The sequence below is a fragment of the Entelurus aequoreus genome, linkage group LG15 (genome assembly GCF_033978785.1).
Source record: "Entelurus aequoreus isolate RoL-2023_Sb linkage group LG15, RoL_Eaeq_v1.1, whole genome shotgun sequence".
In the NCBI taxonomy this organism is placed as follows: Eukaryota; Metazoa; Chordata; class Actinopteri; order Syngnathiformes; family Syngnathidae; genus Entelurus; species Entelurus aequoreus.
The window spans coordinates 56,159,302-56,184,886 of NC_084745.1; the positions used below are offsets into that span (position 1 = coordinate 56,159,302).

At 38.7% G+C, this 25,585-nt stretch overlaps 1 protein-coding gene across 5 annotated transcripts in view; it reads left to right on the plus strand.

Moving 5' to 3' along the window:
* The window catches only part of LOC133630277 (U2 snRNP-associated SURP motif-containing protein-like), a 40,629-nt gene that overhangs the window by 7,921 nt on the left and 7,123 nt on the right, over positions 1-25,585 (plus strand). For 2 of the 5 annotated variants that reach the window (XM_062021766.1, XM_062021769.1), the window contains 18 exons: positions 3,351-3,516; positions 7,593-7,804; positions 7,974-8,017; positions 12,834-12,938; positions 13,010-13,076; positions 14,223-14,389; positions 14,461-14,623; positions 14,687-14,766; positions 14,833-14,920; positions 14,995-15,132; positions 19,803-19,992; positions 20,062-20,142; positions 20,205-20,256; positions 21,788-21,917; positions 24,174-24,284; positions 24,349-24,470; positions 24,515-24,694; positions 24,764-25,001. In XM_062021766.1, the coding sequence (XP_061877750.1) occupies positions 3,351-3,516; positions 7,593-7,804; positions 7,974-8,017; positions 12,834-12,938; positions 13,010-13,076; positions 14,223-14,389; positions 14,461-14,623; positions 14,687-14,766; positions 14,833-14,920; positions 14,995-15,132; positions 19,803-19,992; positions 20,062-20,142; positions 20,205-20,256; positions 21,788-21,917; positions 24,174-24,284; positions 24,349-24,470; positions 24,515-24,694; positions 24,764-24,902 (2,235 nt within the window). In that variant the 3' untranslated portion in view covers positions 24,903-25,001. Of the gene's footprint in view, positions 1-3,350; positions 3,517-7,592; positions 7,805-7,973; positions 8,018-12,833; positions 12,939-13,009; positions 13,077-14,222; positions 14,390-14,460; positions 14,624-14,686; positions 14,767-14,832; positions 14,921-14,994; positions 15,133-19,802; positions 19,993-20,061; positions 20,143-20,204; positions 20,257-21,787; positions 21,918-24,173; positions 24,285-24,348; positions 24,471-24,514; positions 24,695-24,763; positions 25,002-25,585 lie in introns of those variants that run through there. The other 3 variants (XM_062021767.1, XM_062021768.1, XM_062021770.1) reach the window with 3 other exon arrangements.

Sequence of the window (25,585 nt, forward strand, 5' to 3'; positions counted from 1 at the left end):
CTAGTCTCTTACGTGAATGAGATCAATAATATTATTTGATATTTTACACTAATGTGTTAATCATTTCACACATAAGTCGCTCCTGAGTATAAGTTGCACCCCCGGCCAAACTATGAAAAAAACTGCGACTTATAGTCCGAAAAATACGGTAAATCATAAATCAATATTGTTTTACTTTCAATGCTTAAATTTGTAGATCAACTTCCGATCTGGCAATTTATATTTTTTTATCTTTCATGTTGTTTTTGTTAATAAAAACACTTTTTTTAAATGACAAAAACAGAAACAATGCAATATTTTACCCTCGAGGGTGTACTTGTGTAATGACAATAGAGCGTGCCATACCATACCAGTGGTATGTCATGTAAGTAAGTCATATATCAATATTTTTTTAACTTTCAATGCTTAAATTTGTAGGTTAACTAAATGAATGACATTTGTAAAGTTACAAAAGATTTAAAGTTAATATTATTTGCGGATGATACAACAGCGTTTTGTTCAGGAGAGAACACACAGAAGCTAATACAAATGATAACAAGAAATGAACAAATTCAAAAGATGGTTTGACAAAAACAGACTATCTTTGAATCTCAGTAAAACTAAAATAATGCTATTTGGTAACAGTAGAAGAGAAAGTCAAGCACTAATACAAACAGACTGAATAGAAATTGAAAGAGTAAATGAAACCACATTTCTAAGTATAATGATTGATGATAGAATGAACTGAAAATCTCATGTAAAAAATATACAATTAAAAGTAGCAAGAAACACGTCAATAATGAATAAAGCAAAACATGTTCCAGACCAAAAATCACTTCATATTATCTACTGTTCACTAGTGTTACATATCTGGGGCCGTACTTATCAAGCTTCTTAGAATTACTCCTAAGAAGTCTGCTAAGAGTTGACTTAAGAGTAAATAAATTATTCGCTGAAAGCTGCACTTAAAAGTTAGTTATCAAGCGTCTTACTCACACTTTCAGCGAAGTGTATGACTGAATCTTAAGTGTCCCACTCAGAGCTGAATTACGACATTACTATGTGCCGTAAACGGAATTTTAGGTGACGTAATTTCTGTGTCCATAGAAATGACCAATCACGGAAGGGAATCCGTTGTCTAAGAATAAAGAAATATCTTGGAAATATTTAAGTGGACAATGGGAGTGTATATTTTGACAATAAACTACAAAATAATACAAAACAAACTAGTCCCCGCCGGCACTCACGCTACCGCTCCCTCTCTTCTATCACCCACACACTCACTGACGTCACTCACCTCACGGCCACACACATACGCTACTGTCATAACATTTTCTTTCCAATTCATTAATTAGGCAACTAATTTGAAACTGGTGTGGGTGGCTCTATGTATACTAGCCCACTGCAGACACATGCAGAAATCAACAAGGAATCGAAAAGTATTAAATCTGTGACAAAAATAACATCCGCTCTGTCTAAACGATACCGTTTGATCAGCTGCTCGTCATCAAAAAAAAAAAAACATTGTTCCGTTCCCTGAACGTTCGCAGCACGTCTCTCTCGCCTCAGTGCCATCCCCTGCTGGCAACTCCTAACCACTTAAGACACCTCTGAAGGTCTCTTAAATATCGTGGAGAGTAGGAGTGATTCTTATACTTAAGAACGTTGATAAAAAGCTTTTATTCTTAAGTTTGAGAGTAGGACTAAATTTCGCAAATTCTCAGGACTTAAGTGTAAAATGGCACTCTAAGAAGCTTGATAAGTACGGCCCCTGAGTTATTGTGGAGAAATATGGGAAATAACTACAAAAGTACACTTCATTCATTAACGGTGTTACAAAAAAGATCAGTTATAATAATACATAATGTTGGATATAGACAACATACAAACACTTTATTTATTGAATCAAAAATACTGAAATTCCACGACATAGTGAATTTGCAAACAGCTAAAATTACACACAAAGCAAACTATAACCTGCTACCCAAGAATATACAACAACTCTTCTCAACAAAAGAGGAGAAATATAATCTTAGAGAAAAATGTAATTTAAAACATTTGTATGCACGTACAGCACTTAAGACCTTCAGTATAACAGTAAGTGGAATTAAATGATGGAATGGATTAAGCAAAGAAATCAAACAATGTACTAATATTATTCCACTTCAAGAAACTCTTCAAACTTAAAGTGTTTACAAAGTACAAAGAAGAAGAACTATGATAAATCCATCCATTCATTTTCAAAATAATCTTACTCATCTCACCATATGAAATATAACTTACTTCACCGAGTATTATTTATGTATTTATTTTTATTGCGATTACTTCTGGAGTATATTGTGAATAAATTGAGAACAGGAAGTGAACAAAAGTTTTAGCAACTTTTATGTAAAAGAAAAGGGGTAGGATTTAATCAGCTCTGCTTCTTCCTACTCCTTTTCGAACATGTTGAAGAGAGAAACTGGAAATTGTGATGTATCTTGTTGTATGCACGCATGCTCCAAATAAACTCAAACTTCCGATCTGTCAATATAAATTGTTTTTATTTTTTACAACACTTTTTTTAAATGACAAAAACAGAAACCATGCAATATTTTACCCTCGAGGGTGTACTTGTGCAATGACAATAGTAAGTAATATCAATACATTATTTTTTACTTTCAATGCTTAAATGTCTTGATCAACTTCAGATCATTCAATATAAAGTTTTTTTCTGGTTTTTTTTGGTTTGTCAGCGGATCCATCTTCAAACTGGTGTCGACACCAAGGGTATGTTCAGTATATGAGTGATACTTGAGTGATTATGTAGATTTATTTTCTCAATCACAAGTGGTAGAAGATGGATGGATTTTTTTTGTTTGTTTTTGTTAATATTTACAAATTCAGTAAATGATTTCCCGGACACTTTGAGGGCAAAACCCAAAGGATTTAAAAGAGTAGTAAATAGTAGTAGGGGTGTGAATCTTTAGGTACCTAACGATTCAATCCAATTCCTGGGTTGACGAATCGCTTTATAATTGATTCTCGATTCAAAACTATTTTCTTTAATATAATTATAATGAAACTTTTTCAAAACAGGTTAGAAAAGATTCTTCTGGTTGCCTTAACACTTTGATTCTTATCAAATAAAACTTGTGCCCCCTGCTGTCCAACACCCAGGAAGTACGACTAACCTCATAACTCATTCATAATGACCACATGAAATCTGCGTGGACTAGGCATGTAGGGATCAGGATGTAAATAATGGTGTTTTAAACGTATCGGATGGTTGCTTGTGAACGTTCGTCATACCAGAGATGCCCATCCCTGTCATCCCCATATATACCAACCATTTTGCCTTGCTACATGTCTGCTGTGTGCTTCTGATGCAGATGAATGAGGAGATGCTGTGTCAGGAGTTTGGGCGCTACGGACCTCTGGCCAGCGTCAAGATCATGTGGCCCAGGACTGACGAGGAGAGGGCACGGGAGAGGAACTGTGGCTTTGTGGCCTTCATGAACAGGAGGGATGCTGAGAGAGCCCTCAAAAACCTCAATGGTAAGCTTGTCGACTCAAGATCCACGATATGTTTTTTTAGGGTTTTTTATCGAGAACGGTCAAGGAGGCCGTTGAGCGATATTTGGAGCTGATATAAATTAGCCGTAAAAGTTATTGAATCATGAATATTATGTTAGTAGACAGCTGGACAAGGCTTTAAGTTTATTTACCTTTTTTTTTTAAGAAACTTGGGACCAGTCGTGACATAATGTTTAATTCAGTGCTAATGTGGTTAATTTAGCAGAAAATAAAACTTTCACAAACGCCTTTATAAACGTATGTCTAAGAAGAGCATGGACATTTGCATGTCAAAATGTCTGTGAATGTTCTCATTCATCCATCTCAGGGCATTCCGTCGCTTGCAACTGGACTGTTTGGTTTGTCTTAAAAGATCTAGGTCTGACCGATCTAAGTCTATGAGCGTGAACTGATAAAGTCTACTCGAATGAGCGGCGAAATGTCCTCTAAGACAAACCAAACAGTCCAGTTGCAAAGGGGTGGAGAGTTTCCAGTAAATTTCCGGAAACTTTCCGGAAATTTACCACAGGAAGTTAAGCTCGGGAAGTTTGGAAATATTGACCATTTTGTGATTATTCAAAGTTGGACACCGTCCATGGCAGGGGTCACCAACCTTTTTGAAACCAAGAGCTACTTCTTGGGTAGTGATTAATGCGAAGGGCTACCAGTTTAATACACACTTAAATAAATTGCCAGAAATAGCCAATTTGCTCAATTTACCTTTAACTCTGTTATTATTAATAATTAATGATATTTATACTTAATTGAACGGTTTAAAAGAGGAGAAAACACGAAAAAAAATGACAATTACATTTTGAAACAGTTTATCTTCAATTTCGACTCTTTAAAATTCAAAATTCAACCGAAAAAAATAAGAGAAAAACTTAAAAAAAGATTTTATGGAACATCATTAGTAATTTTTCCTGATTAAGATTAATTTTAGAATTTTGATGACATGTTTAAATACGTTAAAATCCAATCTACACTTTGTTAGAATATATAACAAATTGGACCAAGCTATATTTCTAACAAAGACAAATCATTATTTCTTCTAGATTTTCCAAAACAAAAATTTTAAAAGAAATTCAAAAGACTTTGAAATAAGATTTAAATTTGATTCTACAGATTTTCTATATTTGCCAGAATAATTTTTTTGAATTTTAATCATAAGTTTGAAGAAATATTTCACAAATATTCTTCGTCGAAAAAACAGAAGCTAAAATGAAGAATTAAATTAAAATGTATTTATTATTCTTTACATAAAAAAAATTTTTTTTTTACTTGAACATTGATTTAAATTGTCAGGAAAGAAGAGGAAGGAATTCAAAAGGTAAAAAGGTATATGTGTTTAAAAATCCTAAAATCATTTTTAAGGTTGTATTTTTTCTTTAAAATTGTCTTTCTGAAAGTTATAAGAAGCAAAGTAAAAAAATTAATGAATTTATTTAAACAAGTAAAGACCAAGTCTTTAAAATGTTTTCTTGGATTTTCAAATTCTATTTAAGTTTTGTCTCTCTTAGAATTAAAAATGTCGGGCAAAGCGAGACCAGCTTGCTAGTAAATAAATAAAATTAAAAAAGTAGAGGCAGCTCACTGGTAAGTGCTGCTATTTGAGCTATTTTTAGAACAGGCCGGCGGGCTACTCATCTGGTCCTTACAGGCTACCTGGTGCCCGCGGGCACCGCGTTGGTGACCCCTGGTCCATGGGAATGAATGGGAATAAATGGGGAATTACAATAATGATATATTATTGGGCACTTGTCTATATGCTGCTGCATCTTTGTGGCATTTTCGACATAGCTCTTTGCACAGTATTTGCAAATGTACACAACCTTTCTGCCTACATTGGTTGGGGTGAAATGTCTCCACACATCAGATCAAATATATTTACCTACTCAGTGGCCTAGTGGTTAGAGTGTCCGCCCTGAGATGGGTAGGTTGTGAGTTCAAACCCCGGCCGAGTCATACCAAAGACTATAAAAATGGGACCCATTACCTCCCTGCTTGGCACTCAGCATCAAGGGTTGGAATTAGGGGTTAAATCACCAAAAATGATTCCCGGGCGCGGCACCGCTACTGCCCACTGCTCCCCTCACCTCCCAGGGGGTGAACAAGGGGATGGGTCCAATGCAGAGGACACATTTCACCACACCTAGTGTGTGTAACAATAATTGGTACTTTAACTCGGTAATATCATCAAAACTTACCTGACTGGATGAAGTCCTTGGGCTCAAATACCTGTGTGGCCTCAATAGCCCTGCTGTAGTGTGTAGCATGCTGGGAATTATCTGTGCATGTGATGGAAGAATGCACTGCACATGTGATGGAGGAATGCACAGTGTAGGGTTGAAATTCTACTGAATTTGCATTTAGTCAGGTTGTTTTAGCTAGTAGTCATGCTGCAAGATCTAGCATGTCGCATTCAATGTTTATTTCCATTCATTTCCCATTAATTCCCATATATTCCCGTTAATTCCTATGGAAAGTTTCCAACTTTGAATATTCCCGGAATTTTGCAACCCTTGTCGCGATTGATTGATTTTATTTTCAAATATGGCAAATCTCCTGAAAATAAAAAAAAATATGGGATTCCTTTACATCACAATAACTCACCATCTATTCAATTGTATGCAATTTTATAACAGTTTATGGATTTAATGCATTGTAAGGTTTCCTTGTTAGGAACCCGCAAATATGGTCAACATTTAAACAAAAACAAATCTGGGCTCCTTCACGTCGATTATAGTTGAGACATTTTCGATCTGGCTAGCATTTCTTCCTGGATGTTACAGAAAGTATGAGCTGCCTTTACTTATATAACAATCTCCCATTTGTCAAGATATTTACACAAAGTTTGCATCGCATTTGTTGCTTTATGGAACCACGCCGCGCTCCTTAAATGAGCCCACGCTGCGAGTGTTGAGGACGCAGGCTTGTCGAGTAACTCAATCTCTGCAGTAGCGAGAACACACAAAACGAGGCCGGTTCGACAGCAGGAAAGAACGACAAACTATTTCCTGGCAAACAATTTGAAGTACGCACTGTCGGCGACCAGCACCACAGCAGGGAGTGAAATGGGGGTGTGGCCGCCTGAGCGCAGCTGAGCAGACCGGAGAAGAATTCTTACAAAATGTTAAATAAATGCTCTGTCAGATATCAAAACATTATTGAAATGTTTTATTTGTAAATACATTAAATTAATGGAAAATCGGGTTCCATTTAAAAGAGAAATTTTCTCAAGCAGAGCAAGTGGTTATCTACTTCACTATTTATTTTCTTTAAATACTAAGTATTGGTTTCACGTTCATATATTGTATTTCCTCATGTAGTTGTAGGTTGTAGTTGTAAAAAAAAGAAAGGCCAAAAGTTTGGACACACCTTCTCCTCATTCGATGCATTTTCTTTATTTTCATGACTATTTACATTGTAGATTGTCACATCAAAACTGTGAATGAACACATGTGGAGTTATGTACTTAACAAAAAAAGGTGAAATAACTGAAAACACGTTTTATATTTTAGTTTCTTCAAAATAGCCCCCCTTTGCTCTGATTACTGCTTTGCACACTCTTGGCATTCTCTCCATGAGCTTCAAGAGGTAGTCACCTGAAATGGTTTTCACTTCACAGGTGTGCTTGAAGCTCATGGAGAGAATGCCCAGAGTGTGCAAAGCAGTAATCAGAGCAAAGGGTGGCTATTTTGAAGAAACTAAAATATAAAACATGTTTTCAGTTATTTCACCTTTTTTTAGACTTAGACTTAGACAAACTTTAATGATCCACAAGGGAAATTGTTCCACACAGTAGCTCAGTTACAATGATGGAAAGTGTAAGGATGGAAAGGACAATTTTTAACTCCACATGTGTTCATTCATAGTTTTGATGTGACAATCTACAATGTAAATAGTCATGAAAATAAAGGAAATCCATGGAATGGGAAGGTGTTTCCAAACTTTTGGCCTGTACTGTATGTCAAAATGCCAGGTATCGGCGCCGGTAATGGTTCATCACTACTGTTTACGCAGAAAAATGAGGAAGTGGATTTGTTGTGGTATTGCAGGGAAGATGATCATGAACTTTGAGATGAAACTGGGATGGGGCAAAGGTGTTCCCATCCCCCCGCACCCCATCTACATCCCTCCGTCCATGATGGAGCACACACTCCCGCCGCCTCCCTCGGGCCTCCCCTTCAACGCCCAGCCCCGTGAGAGGTTAAAGAACCCCAATGCCCCCCTGCTGCCTCCCCCCAAAAACAAGGAGGACTTTGAGAAGGTAATGCCCCCTCTTCTGAAAGTTAGCTTTCATCATGACTTTGTTAGCGCTAGTTGTTGTAAACTAGGTCAGGGCTTTTCAAAATGCATTTTTTGATATTCACCTGTTGCCTTTGTAACAATACTCACTCACGCTCTATGTTTATTATCTGATGTGACTTCATATACAGACTCTGTCGCAAGCCATAGTCAAAGTGGTTATCCCAACAGAAAGGTACATGCTTTTTTCATTATTCCCCTAAATTGGTGTAGAAACACAAAAACATCCCATAAAGAGATGAATAAGCTTATTGATGGCCGCACGCCACGGGGGTTGGTCAGTGTGCGTGAGCAATGGTGGCGGCCACCGCATCATGTCCGCCTGTTACGATAGACTCCATCACAATAATTGTCATGGACACCTGTAAGAGCAAGCATTCCACCTCACCCCATAAGAGTAGCCACACGTTAACTTAGCGCTGACTGAACGCCTCGGGTTGCTAGCCGCCACATCGACGTGCGGCCGTCAGACCATTGCTCACGCCCGCCGCCCTGCCCCTCGGCCTGCGTCGCGCCCAATCTGGCCCCCGCCAAACAAGCCACCACTCATAGCCTAGCCATGACCTTTGACATTGGCCTTGGTGAGCAGCACACGTTGAACTGTCTGCGGCAGCGAGGGACCCGAAAAAGGCTTCATGGGATGGATTGGGAAAGTATACAGGCTTGTGCCCCGCCATCGGTACGATCGGCTCCAATACAAGTAACTGTGATCTGTGTTGACTTGATTGATTAGTTATGTCCCAAATTGACCTTTTGGCCACGCACGCACTGACTCACAACACGATGCCCACGCACACACACCACACACTGTCCACGCAGTGTCCTGACATGAAACACACAACACTGAAACACACACATGTGATATAGTACTGACACCTTTTGGAGGGGAGGAGTGATGCTTTTGTCACCTGACACTTTTCAACTGTTGCCTTTCTGACGACACGGCATATTATTCAACAATCCTGTAGAGCAGGGGTCCCCAACCTTTTTCCCACCGGTGTAAAATATGCATTATTTTCACGGACCGGCTTTTCACGTGTGGCAGATTAAAAAGAGCAAAAAAATTAGCATGAAAAATCAACTCACTATAACGCTGAAATAATGGGAGCCCTGGGCGTGTTTTTTTGCAAAAAGATGGTTGCCGGCACATTGATGGCATATACTATATACCAGTGTTTCTTAACCATAGAGCCGGGGCCCAGTGTTGGGCCGCGAGCATGTAATACATGTATTTTTTCAGCTGTGGTCCGCATAGGCCACAGCGGTACTTAGTTGTAATACACTTTTCTACCACTTGTGGCAGTAATGACAATATAAAAACAACCAGTGGAATTCATAGAGAAATTTCTTAAGCGCAAAAATTATGACTAAAGTAGTATTTTTCATTTGCACTTTAATTTAATTGACAGTTTAGTTAAAAAACATATTTATTATTAATTTAGTTTATTTATTTTAGCAGAACAATGTATATTGTATGTCAATTTATTTGATCTAATCAGTCTGACCTAAGCCGAAGGTTTATTTGGTATATTAATAATTTAATCTTTGTGATTAACACATGATTTTATATAATTGTACAAGGTAGGGAACTGTACGTAGGTCAGATATGTTATTGTATTTAATATGATCAAAATCAAGAGTTAAATCACTAATTCAGTGTTAATATTGGAGTGGGATCCGGATCCCTCTGTAGTGTAGTTTCTGAGGTCAAACCGGTTAAGAACACCTGCTATATACAATGAACCTGCAGATGAAAATTAAAACTATTAAGGCTACAACCTGACACATTAAAATTATGTGTTTATTAATTTGCATTAATGTACTATAACAAATGGCAACTTCCTGTCAGGAGTTGTAATATACATCTATAAACAAGCTTATTGGTGTGTTAAGTGGGACAGACTAACGTTAAGTTGGAGAAAATTTGTTAGTTTATACATCAATTCATATTACTGTGCGGCCCGGTTGCAAATACGTCACGGACCGGTGGTTGAGGACCACTGCTGTGGAGCACAGCTGTCTGTTTAAAAGCAATACACACAGTCTGCTAACACGTATCCATTATTTTAGTCATCGAATAAGTAGGGGTGTAACGATTACGTCCACTATGTCGATCCATCATCCGGAGCTTTAGTTCCCATACCAAATTTATTTGTAAAGTCCTTTAAAACAACCACAATTGAAAAACAAAGGGCTGTACACAACAAAAAAACATATAAATACAGAAAAGTTCAGGCAAAGGACAGACCGACAGGAAGGCGAGAAACACTTTTCATTTCAACAGACTCTTACGCCGTACCTGCCGTCGAAACTCTAAAGACCGACTGCACAATAAAAGCGCTGCTTCATCCTGCCTGCGCTAACAAAATGAGTCTCAGCAAGCTACGGAGTTTCCCGCCAATGTGTTTCTTGTAAAGTGTATAAAAAGGAGTATGGAAGCTGGACAAACAAAAATAAACCACTTTAATGTGGAATTGGACAGAAAGGTGGACTTTTTTTCTCCTCCATTTGAAAATGTGGTCGTTATCATCACTACTGTCTGAATCCTGTCATACCGACTTACATTCTTGTCTTCATGAAAGAAAGGAATGCTTGTATTATCATTAAACATCTTTAACTTGTTAACAAAAACGCCTCTTTAATAAATAAATGAATATAAATGATATATATGAATGAGGTAGATCCCCTTCCCTTGGTCAAGTGAAAAGTATCTCGCCTGCAGAAAAAGTGTGGGCACCCCTGGATAAAACATATAATTTAAAACAGAGGTCAAATATAGCCCAAAAAATATCTTGACAATCAGTCAGATAAAAGACAGTTAAAAAGTCTCATGCCTGGTTAAAAGCCAGTGAGTATAATGGATTTTAAGAAGGGTTGTAAAAATGGGTTTTAAGAAGGGTCTTAAGTATCCAAAGACAAGGCATGTCTCACATGTAGAGGGGAATTGTTCCAGAGTTTTGGACCCACAACAGAAAAAGTCTTGCGCTTTGATTTTGGTTACATCGATCTGTGCTCTGCAAGGAAGATATCAATCAATCAATCAATGTTTATTTATATAGCCCTAAGATAGACAGCGGAACCTCCATTTACCAATTTAATTGGTTCTTGCACATGGTTCGTTAATTGAAAAAATTGTATAGTGCAGCAAAGTTCCCCATAATAAACAATATAAACAAGAATAATGGGTTGCAACCTCGACAAAAGTCGATATTTTAGTTAAGGTTTGTACACTTTGAAAGGAGACGGAACGACACTTTTACTTCCGGTCAAAAGCACTAAATGGAAGGATAATGCAGTGAGCGTATTTGTTTAAAAGATGGCGCAACAGAACAAACCACACCTTTTCAGTGTATTTGCCTTTTTTTAACTTTTTGCATTATGGCCGTCTGTGAAGAATCCATAAATTAGCCGCACCGTTTAATTATTTTTTATATTGATATTGTATTATTTTATGTTGTGGTAGCAGGTAAATCTATTGTTAAAATGTTGGTTACTGTACTTCTATTCAACATTTCTTGAATTTTAAAAAAGAAAGGCAGGAAGTGTTTCCTCTTGGTAATTCAACCTAAAGTGTTTGTTGCACTTTATCCATTATTTATTTATAAATAAAAAATTAGCATGTTCGCTAATGCCAACGATGTTAGCTTGAATACATTACGATAGCAAGTACAAATATGCATGAAAACACCCCTACAGACATATCACATGGGACAGTTAAGTAAGAAATCATAGTTTTAGTTATATTGTAGAACTTACAAATGTTGCTTGGAGTGATGAATGAAGAATCCATTCGAGTAGAAACGCTATGGATGGCTAGAAGACGGAACGGCACTTCTACTTCCGGCCGAAAGCACTAAATGGAAGGACAATGCAGCTCCTGCATTGAGCGAATTTGTTTAAAAGATGGCGCAATAGCACAAACACACCTTTGAATCAAATCATTGTTAAAACTAATCGTTACACCCCCTGCAAGTACTACCGATTAGTTTCTTCGATTAATCGAGTAATCCGACAATTCCCATTTTGTAGCCTATTTTAGGGAAAATAGTTTACCGGTAAATAAACAATTTTCCTGCTTGCCCTAACATAATTTTTTTTTCGTAATGAATGTACATAAACACTGTAATAAAATGAAGAAACGGCGCACACACACACCATCGCCCTCGTGTCAAAACCATGTGTGCGTATTTTAAGTTCGAGGAACTCCATGCAGTCCTGATTTGGTCAAGTTGCAATCATTAAACGCTTAATTAAAGCAACCGAAAATAAATCAAACCTTTTTTTTTTTCCTGATGGATTTAATCGTTGCAGCCATACTAACAAGTAATTTACAGTTGTTTGTGAAGTCTCTTTACAATTGTACTAATTTGTGATAAATGAAACGTGACGTTTCTGTATGAGCAGCATTAGTCGCATGAAGCAAAGTATATTACTTTTTATTTGTGTGTCACTTTTGTCGTTAATGTTAGTTTTAATATCTGTGTTCCATGTTTAACAGAAGTGCAGTAAGCGAGGTGGTCGGGGAACCAAACCATCCCTTCTAACCCATCAGTCATCAAATATTTACTTTTAAATAAACTAATGTAATGTGATGAAAAACATTAACCACTAGGTCAATATATTTAAATTGCAAAGAGACTTTGTGGACTGTTGGATATTTCAAGAACGCAAACAGGCTTGTGAGTACCAACATTTTAGCACATAACACCTTCTTGCTCTTCTCGAGCACATAAAAAAATGAGCCGTGGGCTGCAAATGGCCCCCCAGGCCGCACTTTAAAGGCTTGCTCTCAGTCTATTAAATTTCCTTTGTAATTATTTGTTAAAATGATTTATTTCCTCACCGACTGTGTCACGGGGATGTGCAGTTCCTGCCCAATCGAAGTAGTTTAACCCGGGGAGGCGACAGTTGAAAAGCAGCCGTCTTTACAAAGAACTTAAGCGACGTGCAGCCGGTCTGAATTGTTTGCTTTAACTGTGTCTTTCTTGTAGGAATTTGCTCTCTCTCATCCACCGAATGATCGAGTTTGTGGTGCGTGAAGGCCCAATGTTTGAAGCCATGATCATGAACCGAGAAATCAGCAACCCCATGTACAGGTGAGCCCCGCCCGCCGGCTTTGCTGCAAGCTTTGCCGACTGCTGGCTAACGCTTTTGAATTGTTTTCAAGGTTTCTGTTTGAGAACCAGAGTCCAGCCCACGTTTACTACCGTTGGAAGCTCTACACCATCCTGCAGGTGTGTGTATATTCTTATAAACTCAGCACTTAGTTTAAGGACAACCCTTAAACGGATGCCTAGAGGGCGCTAACTTTCCAGTGTTGTAAAGACGTACATAATACACACACATATATTTTAGCTTTGTGTGTAGTCAGCTAATGACAGCAAACAGGTAAAGTTTAGCGACTACATTAGCTATCATTTAGTGATGTAACAATAAATGTTAATAATAATAACCACAGTAAAACTACTGATGGTTAGTACCGAATTTTCCGGACTATAGAGCGCACCAGTATATAAGCCGCACCCACTAAATTTTAGGAGGAAAATGTTTTTCCATATATTAGCCGCATCCGACTAAGCAGCAGATACAGTATATACGTTGGGAAATTAGTTATTTACACGGAAAGCTTTTGTAAATGTTTATTTACATAGCTTAATTGTTTCCAAACAGTGTTTGTAACGAGGCAGTAAAACGGCTGATCAGACAAAACAAAAGTCCTCGTCATGGACCCACTAGTTGTGGAAGCTCGCTCTCCGATCAGCCTCAATAACTCCAAAGAATGCCATCGTAGGGTAATCATGCTAACAATGACACTCGTAAATGTGTTCGCATATTCGCTAATGCCAACGATGCTAGCTTGAATAGCAAGTACAAATATGCATGAAAACACTCCTACAGACATCACACATGGGACGGTTTAGTAGGTAAGATATGTTTTAGTTATATTGTAAAACTGACAAGCGTTGCTTGGAGTGATGAAGAATCCATACGAGTAGAAACGCTATGGATGGCCAGAAGATGGAACAGCACTTCTATGTGTATTTGCCTTGTTTGTTTTTTTTCTTACTTTTTTTACTCTTTGCGTTAAGGCCGTCAGCGAAGAAAAATCCATAAATTAGCCGCACCGTTTAATAAGCCGCAGGGTTCAAAGTGTGGCGGCTTATAGTCCGGAGTTTAGGGTAATTAGTCATTTTGAAAAATATATAAGTTCTGTTAAACCACCAAGGTAACATAAGCTAGCTGCTGATGTTCTTCTTATATTTAAAAAAATGTAATTTAAAAGCAGTCCCCTTTAACTAAAATGATCCAAATGATGCCCAGCGGGGGACTTTGTGGTCGTCTACAACTTTGCTGCTAACTGGACATGTTGACGTTTGCAGGGCGAAGCTCCGGTCAAATGGCGAACAGACGACTTTAGAATGTTCAAGAATGGCTCTCTGTGGCGCCCGCCTCCTCTCAATCCGTACCTGCACGGCCCGTACGACGACGGCGAGGAGGAGGAGGACGACGACGACGAGTCCATCAAGAAAGGCGGCTTGAAAGAAGAGTAAGACTTGCCGATCTTCCAGGTCCACGGTGACACTTGGCTGACCTTTTGCTGCCAATGCTTGTGTGCAGCGAGCGCGACAAGCTGGAGGAGATGCTGCGCGCTTTGACGCCCAGGAGGGGCGACGTGGCGGAGGCCATGTTGTTTTGTCTCAATCGCGCCGAAGCTGCGGAAGAGATTGTGGAATGTGTCGCCGAGTCTCTTTCCATCCTCAAGACTCCTCTGCCTAAGAAGGCAAGCGGACGGCGCGAGGAGAAGACTGAGCTGCAGACACTAAAACACCTGCTGTGCTTTCAGATCGCTCGCTTGTATCTGGTGTCTGACGTGCTCTACAACTCCTCGGCCAAAGTGGCCAACGCCTCCTACTACAGGAAATAGTCAGTCGCTTTCTGTCCACACTCAGCTGCTCTTCACCTCACACTGAGACTCTCTCTCCTCGCCAGCTTCGAGAACAAGCTCTGCCAGATGTTCTCCGACCTCAACGCCACCTACAGAAGCATCCAGGGCCACCTCCAGAGTGAGAACTTTAAGGTGAGCCAGGAGAACAGACCTCTCCCAAAGCCTCTTGGATGAGACACTCAGCTGTGTGGTCTCCATGGTAACAGCAACGCGTGATGGCGTGCTTCCGAGCGTGGGAGGACTGGGCCGTGTATCCCGATCCTTTCCTCATCAAGCTGCAGAACATCTTCCTGGGCCTCGTCAACCTGGCCGCCGACAAGGAGCCTGTTCCAGTGCCTGAGGAGGTAAACACCTGGGGCCGTACTTATCAAGCTTCTCAGAATTACTCCTAAGAAGTCTGCTAAGAGTTGACTTAAGAGTAAATAAATTCTTCGCTGAAAGCTGCACTTAAAAGTTAGTTATCAAGCGTCTTACTCACACTTTCAGCGAAGTGTAGGACTGAATCTTAAGTGTCACACTCAGAGCTGAATTACGACATTACTATGTGCCGTAAATGGAATTTTAGGTGACGTCATTTCTGTGTCCATAGAAATGACCAATCACGGAAGGGAATCTGTTGTCTAAGAATAAAGAAATATCTTGGAAATATTTAATTGGACAATGGGAGTGTATATTTTGACAATAAACTACAAAATAATAGAAAACAAACTAGTCCCCGCCGGCACTCACGCTACCGCTCCCTCTCTTCTCTTCTCTCGCCCACACACTCACTGACGTCACTCACCTCACGGCCACACACATACGCTACTGTCATAACATTTTCTTTCCAATTCATTAATTAGGCAACTCATTTGAAACTGGTGTGGGTGGCTCTATATATACTAGCCCACTGCAGCCACATGCAGAAATCAACATGGAATCGAAAAGTATTAAATCTGTGACAAAAATAATACCCGCTCTGTCTAAACGATACCGTTTGATCAGCTGCTCGTCATCAAACAAATCCAGAACATCGTTCCGCTCCCTAAATGTTCGCGCACGTCTCTCTCGCCTCAGTGCCATCCCCTGCTGGCAACTCCTAACCACTTAAGACACCTCTGAAGGTCTCTTAAATATCGTGGAGAGTAGGAGTGATTCTTAGACTTAAGAACGTTGATAAAAAGCTTTTATTCTTAAGTTTGAGAGTAGGACTACATTTCGCAAATTCTCAGGACTTAAGTGTAAAATGGCACTCTAAGAAGCTTGATAAGTACGGCCCCTGGGGCCGTACTTATCAAGGTTCTTAGAATTACTCCTAAGAAGTCTGTTAAGAGTTGACTTAAGAGTAAATAAATTCTTCGCTGAAAGCTGCACTTAAAAGTTAGTTATCAAGCGTCTTACTCACACTTTCAGCGAAGCGTAGGACTGAATCTTAAGTGTCACACTCAGAGCTGAATTACGACATTACTATGTGCCGTAAATGGAATTTTAGGTGACGTCATTTCTGTGTCCATAGAAATGACCAATCACGGAAGGGAATCCGTTGTCTAAGAATAAAGAAATATCTTGGAAATATTGAATTGGACAATGGGAGTGTATATTTTGACAATAAACTACAAAATAATACAAAACAAACTAGTCCCCGCCGGCACTCACGCTACCGCTCCCTCTCTTCTCTTCTCTCGCCCACACACTCACTGACGTCACTCACCTCACGGCCACACACATACGCTACTGTCATAACATTTTCTTTTCAATTCATTAATTAGGCAACTAATTTGAAACTGGTGTGGGTGGCTCTATATATACTAGCCCACTGCAGCCACATGCAGAAATCAACATGGAATCGAAAAGTATTAAATCTGTGACAAAAATAATACCCGCTCTGTCTAAACGATACCGTTTGATCAGCTGCTCGTCATCAAACAAATCCAGGACATCGTTCCGCTCCCTAAATGTTCGTGCACGTCTCTCTCGCCTCAGTGCCATCCCCTGCTGGCAACTCCTAACCACTTAAGACACCTCTGAAGGTCTCTTAAATATCGTGGAGAGTAGGAGTGATTCTTAGACTTAAGAATGTTGATAAAAAGCTTTTATTCTTAAGTTTGAGAGTAGGACTAAATTTCGCAAATTCTCAGGACTTAAGTGTAAAATGGCACTCTAAGAAGCTCGATAAGTACGGCCCCTGGAAGATACTTGTTTTTATTCTACAAGGAAAACCAGATTTAAAAGATCTACACCAACACTTGATTATACTTTAAGTATATCTAATATGTCTAAATCTTCTATTGTATTCCTAATAGAGTTGTCACTCTATGAATATTTATCATCGCGGTTATGGAGACCAAAATTATCACGGTATTTGTGCTCAAAATTTTGAAAAATTACCTTTACTGAAGTCTTTTAACCAACTTTTATTTAAAAAACAAAACACATTCAAAATGTATGTACCTCAAGTAGAAATGGAATGTGCATATGAAAGCAACACAAGCATTGTAAACAAAGTAATATGGCAGAAAGTTAATAACTTAAATAAATAAAGAAAATATAAATTGTGCAAGACAAGACGTAACCTGCACTTTTTGTTCATATAGATAACAATTGTGTTCATGTATGAGAGCCAGTCTTACATAGAGGGCTGCACTATTATGGCCAAAATAATAAAATAGATTATATTTATCAATATTGAAATCAAGATTATTCATTATGTTTGGTAAAACAGTGTTGGGGTGTACACATGACCCATCATGTAATTTGTAATGTCTAATAAAACTGCTCTCGACAAACGTTATCCATATATTTAAAGACAAATATTTGTGTTTTTGTTCATTGATAATACCAACTTGTCAGCTTTTTCTCATTACATGATGCCTTTATCTCTATTGTGACATTTTCATAGAGGTATTTTTTTAAAGTTATGTACATCTACATGTACTAAGGTGTGTACATGTACTTGTTGTATTGGGAGAAATCCATTAAGAGTTTCAGCAGAAATATGTCCTATAGGAATTTACTGATGAACATGAATGTTTTTAAAGTAATAACTTTGTTAAATAAAAAAAACACAAATGTTAAAAAACATGGTGTTTACTTTTTGATATCAATATAAAACACAAAGCAGTTTGGCCAATGAAGATAAAGTCTAATAAACAAGCTTTGTTCAACAACACCAAGTAGTTCAGTGCAATAGTTTGGCCAACAAAAATAAACAGGAGTGATTCCACTCCTATTTAATACACAATCTTTGTTGCTCACTGACAACACAGCCTGCGTTCAATTTGATGAGATGACAAAACATTTGAGCAAGTATCGATGTTATTGGAACACTGACAAAGTTAGCAGTTAAAGGACGAGTGAACATCCCAGTCTAAGACTTTATAAACAAGTTGTGACCACGTTCCCGACACATCACCTGCTGCACGCTAACTCTGTCGCAGCAGCTGACGAAGGACGCTATGTTGCATTTTCAAAATAAAACCGCAACATCAAATGTTTTTCTCTAGCTCTAGTGCTCATGCGCTGCACTGCGAGGCTTCCGTTTCCAGGAAGTAAGCAGTGTTGCCTAAAGTGCATCAATTAATGACTTTGACGTAATTGAAAATTTAAACGGTATTACTAACCGTCTGGAATTTTACCACGGTTTATCATTATACAGTTCACCGTTACATTCATTCGTCCGTTTACTTCCTACTGTCTGGGTCAAGAAAGGCAGCAGTCTTTAGTAGGAAAAACCCAGACTTCCTGCAGGGTTTTCTCTTCATGTACTTGCCCGACGATATATTGACCTACAAATTATTGCCAATAAACAATATTGTTTTAGGCCAAAAAACAAAGCACTACCCGTAAATGGAAAGACACCTGCAGTGAGGAACTTATCCATAAGATGGCGACTTAGCACAAAAGATAAAACACATACTAACACTTTTTTGGTGTATTTGCTTGTGTTTTTTTTGTTTGTTTTTATGGCTGTTATTGGAGAAAAATCCAAAAATTAGCCGCACCGTCTTATGAGGTCTTCTGTGTTTTTAAAATTTTGATTTATATTTGTTTTAATTGATTTTACCCTTTAAAATAGTTTTTAATCATATTTATTTTTATATGGTTTTTATATTGGTTTTATATTTATTTATTTTGTGTTTTTATTCAGTCATTGGTGGAGCTAAGGATAATATTTGAATATTGTTTTTAATGTTGTGCAGCACTTTGGAAACATTTCTGTTGTTTAAATGTGCTATACAAATAAAGTGGATTGGATTGGATTATCAGCCGCAGTGTTCAAAGTACAAGAAAAAAGTAGCGGCTTATAGTCCAGGATTTACAGCATATCTATATAATTTTATATATTAATACAGCCTATTATTTTTGCACTATTCGGCTGCCAAACTAGATGATGAGATGACATCACAGAGGCTTGCTGCAGCTCTCGCTGTTCGTCGCGTACATTAAGGGACAGGAGTAAGGAGTCTCTTAACACAAGTACAGTCTATAATAACATCAGAAGAAGATGCTACATTTATTTTGAGTTGTTTTTAATTTAAAAAAAAAAAGTCAAAGGATTGGAGAAGTCTCTAAAAAGTAGCAAAAATTCTCTAAGTACGTTGTACACATTTTTAAAAAGTGTAAAAATAGAGCAAAATGATTGAAGAAAAACATATGGTGATGCTTATTAACACTGATTTGGTTTTAAATGTATGTATTAAATTTTTTTAGCCTTTTTAAAGAAAATATATGCATAATCGCAGATTATGCTAATTATGTCATGTTGACTGCGCCCCCAACGCCAAAGCTATGTTGGCAATCTGGGGGAAACCCTCACCTGGTCTCCGTAGGCGAGGGTAGGGACTAAGTTCTCACTTAGTCCAGTACATGGACCACATTACTGCAGATGCTGTCCCAATTCCTTCACTCGTGAAAAAGGTACTCAGATACCTGAGAAACTTCACTCCCAGGGTGCAATCCCTTAAAACAGAAAATACCTTTTTTGAGCCAGAACTGAATTAGTCCGTCCATCACCGCTGTCTCTGTGACGTTGTAGGCGGAGCCAGCAGAGGACATCGACGGCGCTCCGATAGGCGACTACGGGGACGCCTCTCCACTTGAAGACGTGGACGGGATCCCCATTGACGCGGGGGCCATTGATGGCGCGGTGATTGACGGGGCGCCCCTGGACGACCTGGACGGCGTTCCCATCAAGCCCATGGAGGAGGACCTCGATGGCATTCCCTGTGAGTAAAACCTAGGTCACGACGACGGTGACGATGAACAAAGGTACTCATTGAATTTGTCCTCTAAAGTCGACCAGTCCAAGGAGGCCACGTTTAAGGTGGCGCCCTCCAAGTGGGAAGCTGTGGATGAGTCTGAGCTGGCGTCTCAAGGTGAGACAACAAACTTGGCATCTTTAACGTCTTTTAAACACCTTTTTGTGTTTGTTGCTCAGCTGTGACCACATCAAAGTGGGAAGCTTTTGAACAACCTGAAGAGGGCAAGAGGTGAGTGTTTAACCATCACTATCAGTCCCTCCAGGGCTTTTATTGTGGTTGTTGTGGCCTGGAAAGCCTGAAATGCCGCAGCTTTTTCACAATGTTGCAGAAAAAGTTGGGATATTTCGAGGCTTAATTATGAATTTATCCATCCATCCGTTTTCTGCCACTTGTCCCTCTCGGGGTTGCGGGGGGTTCTGGAGCCTATCCCAGCTTCACACGGGCGGAAGGCAGGGTACACCCTGGACAAGTCACCTATCAAAAAGGATACCACCTATCAATATTTTTATTGTTTTTTTTGTAACCTTAACCTAAAAAAGCAGGGTTTTAACAAAAATGTTACGTCATAGACTTTAAAAGGGTCATATTACGATTTTTTTTCCATGCTCTATTTTTCGGACCATAAAGCGCTAGGGATTATAAGGCTCACAGCCGATGAGCGGGTCTATTCGGGTGTATTTTAATACAAAAGGCGCATTAAAGTGGTCATATTTTATTTTTTCTACATTCAAACACTTCCTTGTGGTCTACATAACATATAATGGTGGTTTTTTTTGCTCAAAATGTTGCATAGGTGATGTTTCACAATCTTCCAAGACGATTTCTGACATTCTTTTTTTGTGCGCGGTCTTATTTACGTGCCTCCACTTTGACTGTGTCTTCTCCCCTCATCTTTGTTTGTAGTTTTTAGCGCTTCCACAGCGAGACTACTGACCGATAAGTTAGAACTGTACGCTACTTTGCATTACAAACGGCAAGAGCGGAAGATGCGTGTGCATGTACGAGCCAGTCTGCCCCGTAACAAGAGGATGCAGAAAAAAGGAGCTTATTGACAACAGCGCGGATTACAATGGTGGACTCGCGCAAAGCACTCTGGGTAAATTTCTACCATATACGGAGATATCCTTTGACGTCACATTTGGGGGAAAACGTCACAAATCGGGCAGGAAATTTGGAAGAAGGCAAGATTGTTTTATAAAAATCTCCGCCATAGTTGGATTTCACATTATTGGGACTTGAGATGATCCCGAATACATACAAATAGGTATGAGTAGGTAAGAAAAGTTGGTTTTGCATAATAGGACCTGTTTAATGTGGAGCTCGTTGTCAAATTATTGTACTGTTTTCATGCGTAATATTTCATTATAATCATAAAAAAGCTTTCTTTTTGTTCGCTGTCTGCTCAGTCACCCACAAGTTGCAGACATTCTTAATCTATAGGTTTTACGCTTCAAAAGAGTTCTGATTTATTTTACCCTGGATAGAAAAAATGTAAATTCATGTAAATTTTTTCATACTACATTACCCAGAGGGCTTAGCGCCGTAGACAGGAAGAGGACGTAGGTCTGATTGTTAGATTGTTGTTCCTGCCTCGTCAAGGCAAGAAACAAACTACTTAAGTTTTGATTAGACCGTTGGCGCTCTCAGACTAATTCCTTGACGCCGATTGGCTGAAATGTGAATTTGTGACACCACAACTTCCTGGAGGGACTTAGTGGTGTGAGCACCTTGTGAACAAAAGTGTGCTCCGTGTTTAAAGGCCCAACGACAACAGCGACGAGGACAGGAGCCCCCGCTCAGTGGACACGCCCGGGTACTCCAACGCCATCAGGGACGACGTGGACCTGAAGATGAACGAGGAGAAGCGCACGAAGCTACGGGAGATAGAAGTGAGAGAGTCACTTTTTTGATGTCTTTTCCATGTGACCACACCGTGGATACAAAGTCAAGGAGTCCGCTCAATAAGTCCACTGAGGGCCCACACTCAACTATCAAAGCATGCTTAAAAAACCAATACCGTGTGCGTGCGTGTAACTATTGGAGTCCGAAATGGGTCAATAATTCATAACAATAGTGATTTAGATTCATTAGATTTTGAGCAATGACAGTTTAAAAAAATAAAATAAACAAGCTCAGGGATCCATATGTTAAAAATGTCATATTTCTTTTTGATCAGCTTCATTCGTCGATTATAAGTATTTATTTTTTATAAAGTTTTTTCATTTGTTTTATGCCTTTTTTTTGGCATAGAAACGTTTGTTTTTATTTGACAAAAACACAAAATACATAAAATTGTATAATAAATATTATTTTTTAATGTTTTTGTTTTAAGCCCTTTTATCACAGAATTTTTTTTATGGCAAAAACACAAAAAAATTCAATTTTTTCCTTAAATAGGTCAATAATTCACAACAACATTGATTTTGATTTATTATTATTTTTGAGCAATAACAGTTTAAAAAAAAAAAAAAAGCTGAGTGATCCATAAGGCCCCCCCCCACTCATAAGTGTTAAAAATGTCATACTTCTTTTTTTTCTTTTTTTTTATACTTTTGACTCTTGAATTTCTAGATCAGCTTCATCCGTCGATTATAAGTATTTATTTTTTATAAAGTTTTTTCGTTTGCTCAATGCCTTTTTTGGCATAGAAACGTTTTTTTTTTATTTGGCAAAAACACAAAATATATGAAATAATATAATATTATTTTTTAATGTTTTTGTTTTAAGCCCTTTTATCATATGATTTTTTTTAATGGCAAAAACACAAACAAATTCAATATTTTCCTTAAAAACGTGTTTCAAAATATAATATTTGTTGTAATTGGAGCCTTAAATATGTCAATAATTCACAACAACATTGATTTTGATTTATTATTATTTTTGAACAATGACAGTTTAAAAAAAAAAAGCTGAGTGATCCATAAGCCCCCCCCACTCATAAGTGTTAAAAATGTCATGTTTTTTTTTTAATACTTTTGATGCTTGAATTTCTAGATCAGCTTCATCCGTCGATTATAAGTATTTATTTTTCATAACGTTTTTTCATTTGTTCTATGCCTTTTTTGGCATAGAAACGTTTGTTTTTATTAGGCAAAATACATAAAATAATATAATGTTATTTTTTAATGTTTTTCTTTTAAGCCCTTTTATCATATTTTTTTATGGCAAAAACACAAAAAATGCAATATTTTCCTTAAAAACATTTCAAAATATAATATTTCTACTCCGCCGCTCCCAGTCTGTGGAACGCTCTCCCTGACCACCTGAGGGCACCGCAGACTGTGGATGCTTTTAAAAAAGCCTTTTTTTAGATTTATGCATGCTAGTTCTGGCTTTTAGGCTGTTCTAGTTTTTATTTTTATTTATTTATTTTATTATCTTTTTATTTATTTTTTATACACTGTACCACTTTGAGGTTGTTTGCTCAATGTAAAGTTATTATTATTATTATTAATATTTGTTGTAATTGGAGCCTTAAATAGGTCAATAATTCACAACAACATTGATTTTGATTTATTATTTTTGAGCAATGACAGTTAAAAAAAAAAAAAAAGCTCAGGGATCCATAAGGCCCCCCCCACTCATAAGTGTTAAAAATGTCTTTTTTTTTTTTTTTTCTTGTTACTTTTGACGCTTGAATTTCTAGATCAGCTTCATCCGTCGATTAGAAGTATTTATTTTTTATAACGTTTTTCATTTGTTTTATGCCTTTTTTGGCATAGAAACGTTTGTTTTTATTTGGCAAAAACACAAAATACATAAAATAATATAATAAATATTATTTTTTTATGTTTTTGTTTTAAGCCCTTTTATCATAGAATTTTTTCAATGGCAAAAACACACAAAAATTCAATATTTTCCTTAAAAACATGTTACAAAATATAATATTTGTTGTAATTGGAGCCTTAAATATGTCAATAATTCACAACAACATTGATTTTGATTTGTTATTATTTTTGAGCAATGACAGTTTAAAATAAAAATGAAAAAACGATTTGTGTTATTAGTGAACATTGCAACTTTTTCTCCTTACATTCCACCTGTTTGCTCTTTTATTACACTTTTTGAAGTTTCTTGTAAAAGTCTTTGTTAGAATGTGCTGCACTTTGCACACCTGTACGTTACTTAAACCTGTCTGTGTGCAGGTGAAGGTGATGAAGTTCCAGGACGAGTTGGAGTCGGGCAAGAGGCCCAAGAAGGCCGGCCAGAGCCTCCAGGAGCAAGTGGAGCACTACAGAGACAAACTCCTGCAGAAGGTAGAAGAAGAAGGTGGACACCACATGTTGGGAGTGTCTTCATTGTGGTCACGACGTCCTGCAGGAGAAGGAGAAGGAGAAGATGGAGCGTGAGAAGGAGAAGAAGGACAAGGAGAAGGTGGACGCTCGCCTGAAAGACTTGAAGAAGGAGAAGGAGAAGGAGGACACGCCCACCAGGAAAGACAAGTGAGTGGAGGTGTAGGTGGAGGTGGTGTGTGAGGTGTGTACAGATCTGTGTCCTCTGCACTTGACAGGAAGCGACGTCACAGCGGCTCTCTCAGTCCCACACGAGGCAGCAGGCGAGGACGCTCCGCCTCTCCTCGCTCAGAGCGCTCCTACTCCAAAGACACGTCCACGCGGTCCTCCCACAAAGACTCTCCTCGGACCTCCAACAAGAAGTCCTCCAAGAGGTACCGGACCCGCCTAAAAAGTGTCCTGCCTTCTGGGCCAAACTAACACCGGCTCCTCCAACCTCCCAGATCTCCGTCGTCTCCTCGCACGCCCAAACGCTCCAGGCGGTCGCGCTCCAGGACGCCCAAGAAGTCGGCCAAGAAGTCGCGGTCCAAGTCCAGATCCCCGCACAGATCCCACAAAAAGTCCAAGAAGAGCAAACACTGAAGACCAGGTGGTCTACTTGTTGTTTTATATTGTACAAAATGTCAACACGCTAGTCTGCTCTTCGTTTTCTAGTCCTCCTAATAAAATGTTCATTTCGTATCAGGCGCTCTCACCTTTCTTACAGCAGGGTGTGTCACCCTCACCTTTCTTACAGCAGGGTGTGTCACCCTCACCTTTCTTACAGCAGGGTGTGTCACTCTCACCTTTCTTACAGCAGGGTGTATCACCCTCACCTTTCTTACAGCAGGGTGTGTCACTCTCACCTTTCTTACAGCAGGGTGTGTCACTCTCACCTTTCTTACAGCAGGGTGTGTCACTCTCACCTTTCTTACAGCAGGGTGTGTCACCCTCACCTTTCTTACAGCAGGGTGTGTCACTCTCACCTTTCTTACAGCAGGGTGTGTCACCCTCACCTTTCTTACAGCAGGGTGTATCACTCTCACCTTTCTTACAGCAGGGTGTATCACCCTCACCTTTCTTACAGCAGGGTGTCACCCTCACCTTTCTTACAGCAGGGTGTGTCACTCTCACCTTTCTTACAGCAGGGTGTGTCACTCTCACCTTTCTTACAGCAGGGTGTATCACTCTCACCTTTCTTACAGCAGCGTGTGTCACTCTCACCTTTCTTACAGCAGGGTGTGTCACTCTCACCTTTCTTACAGCAGGGTGTATCACTCTCACCT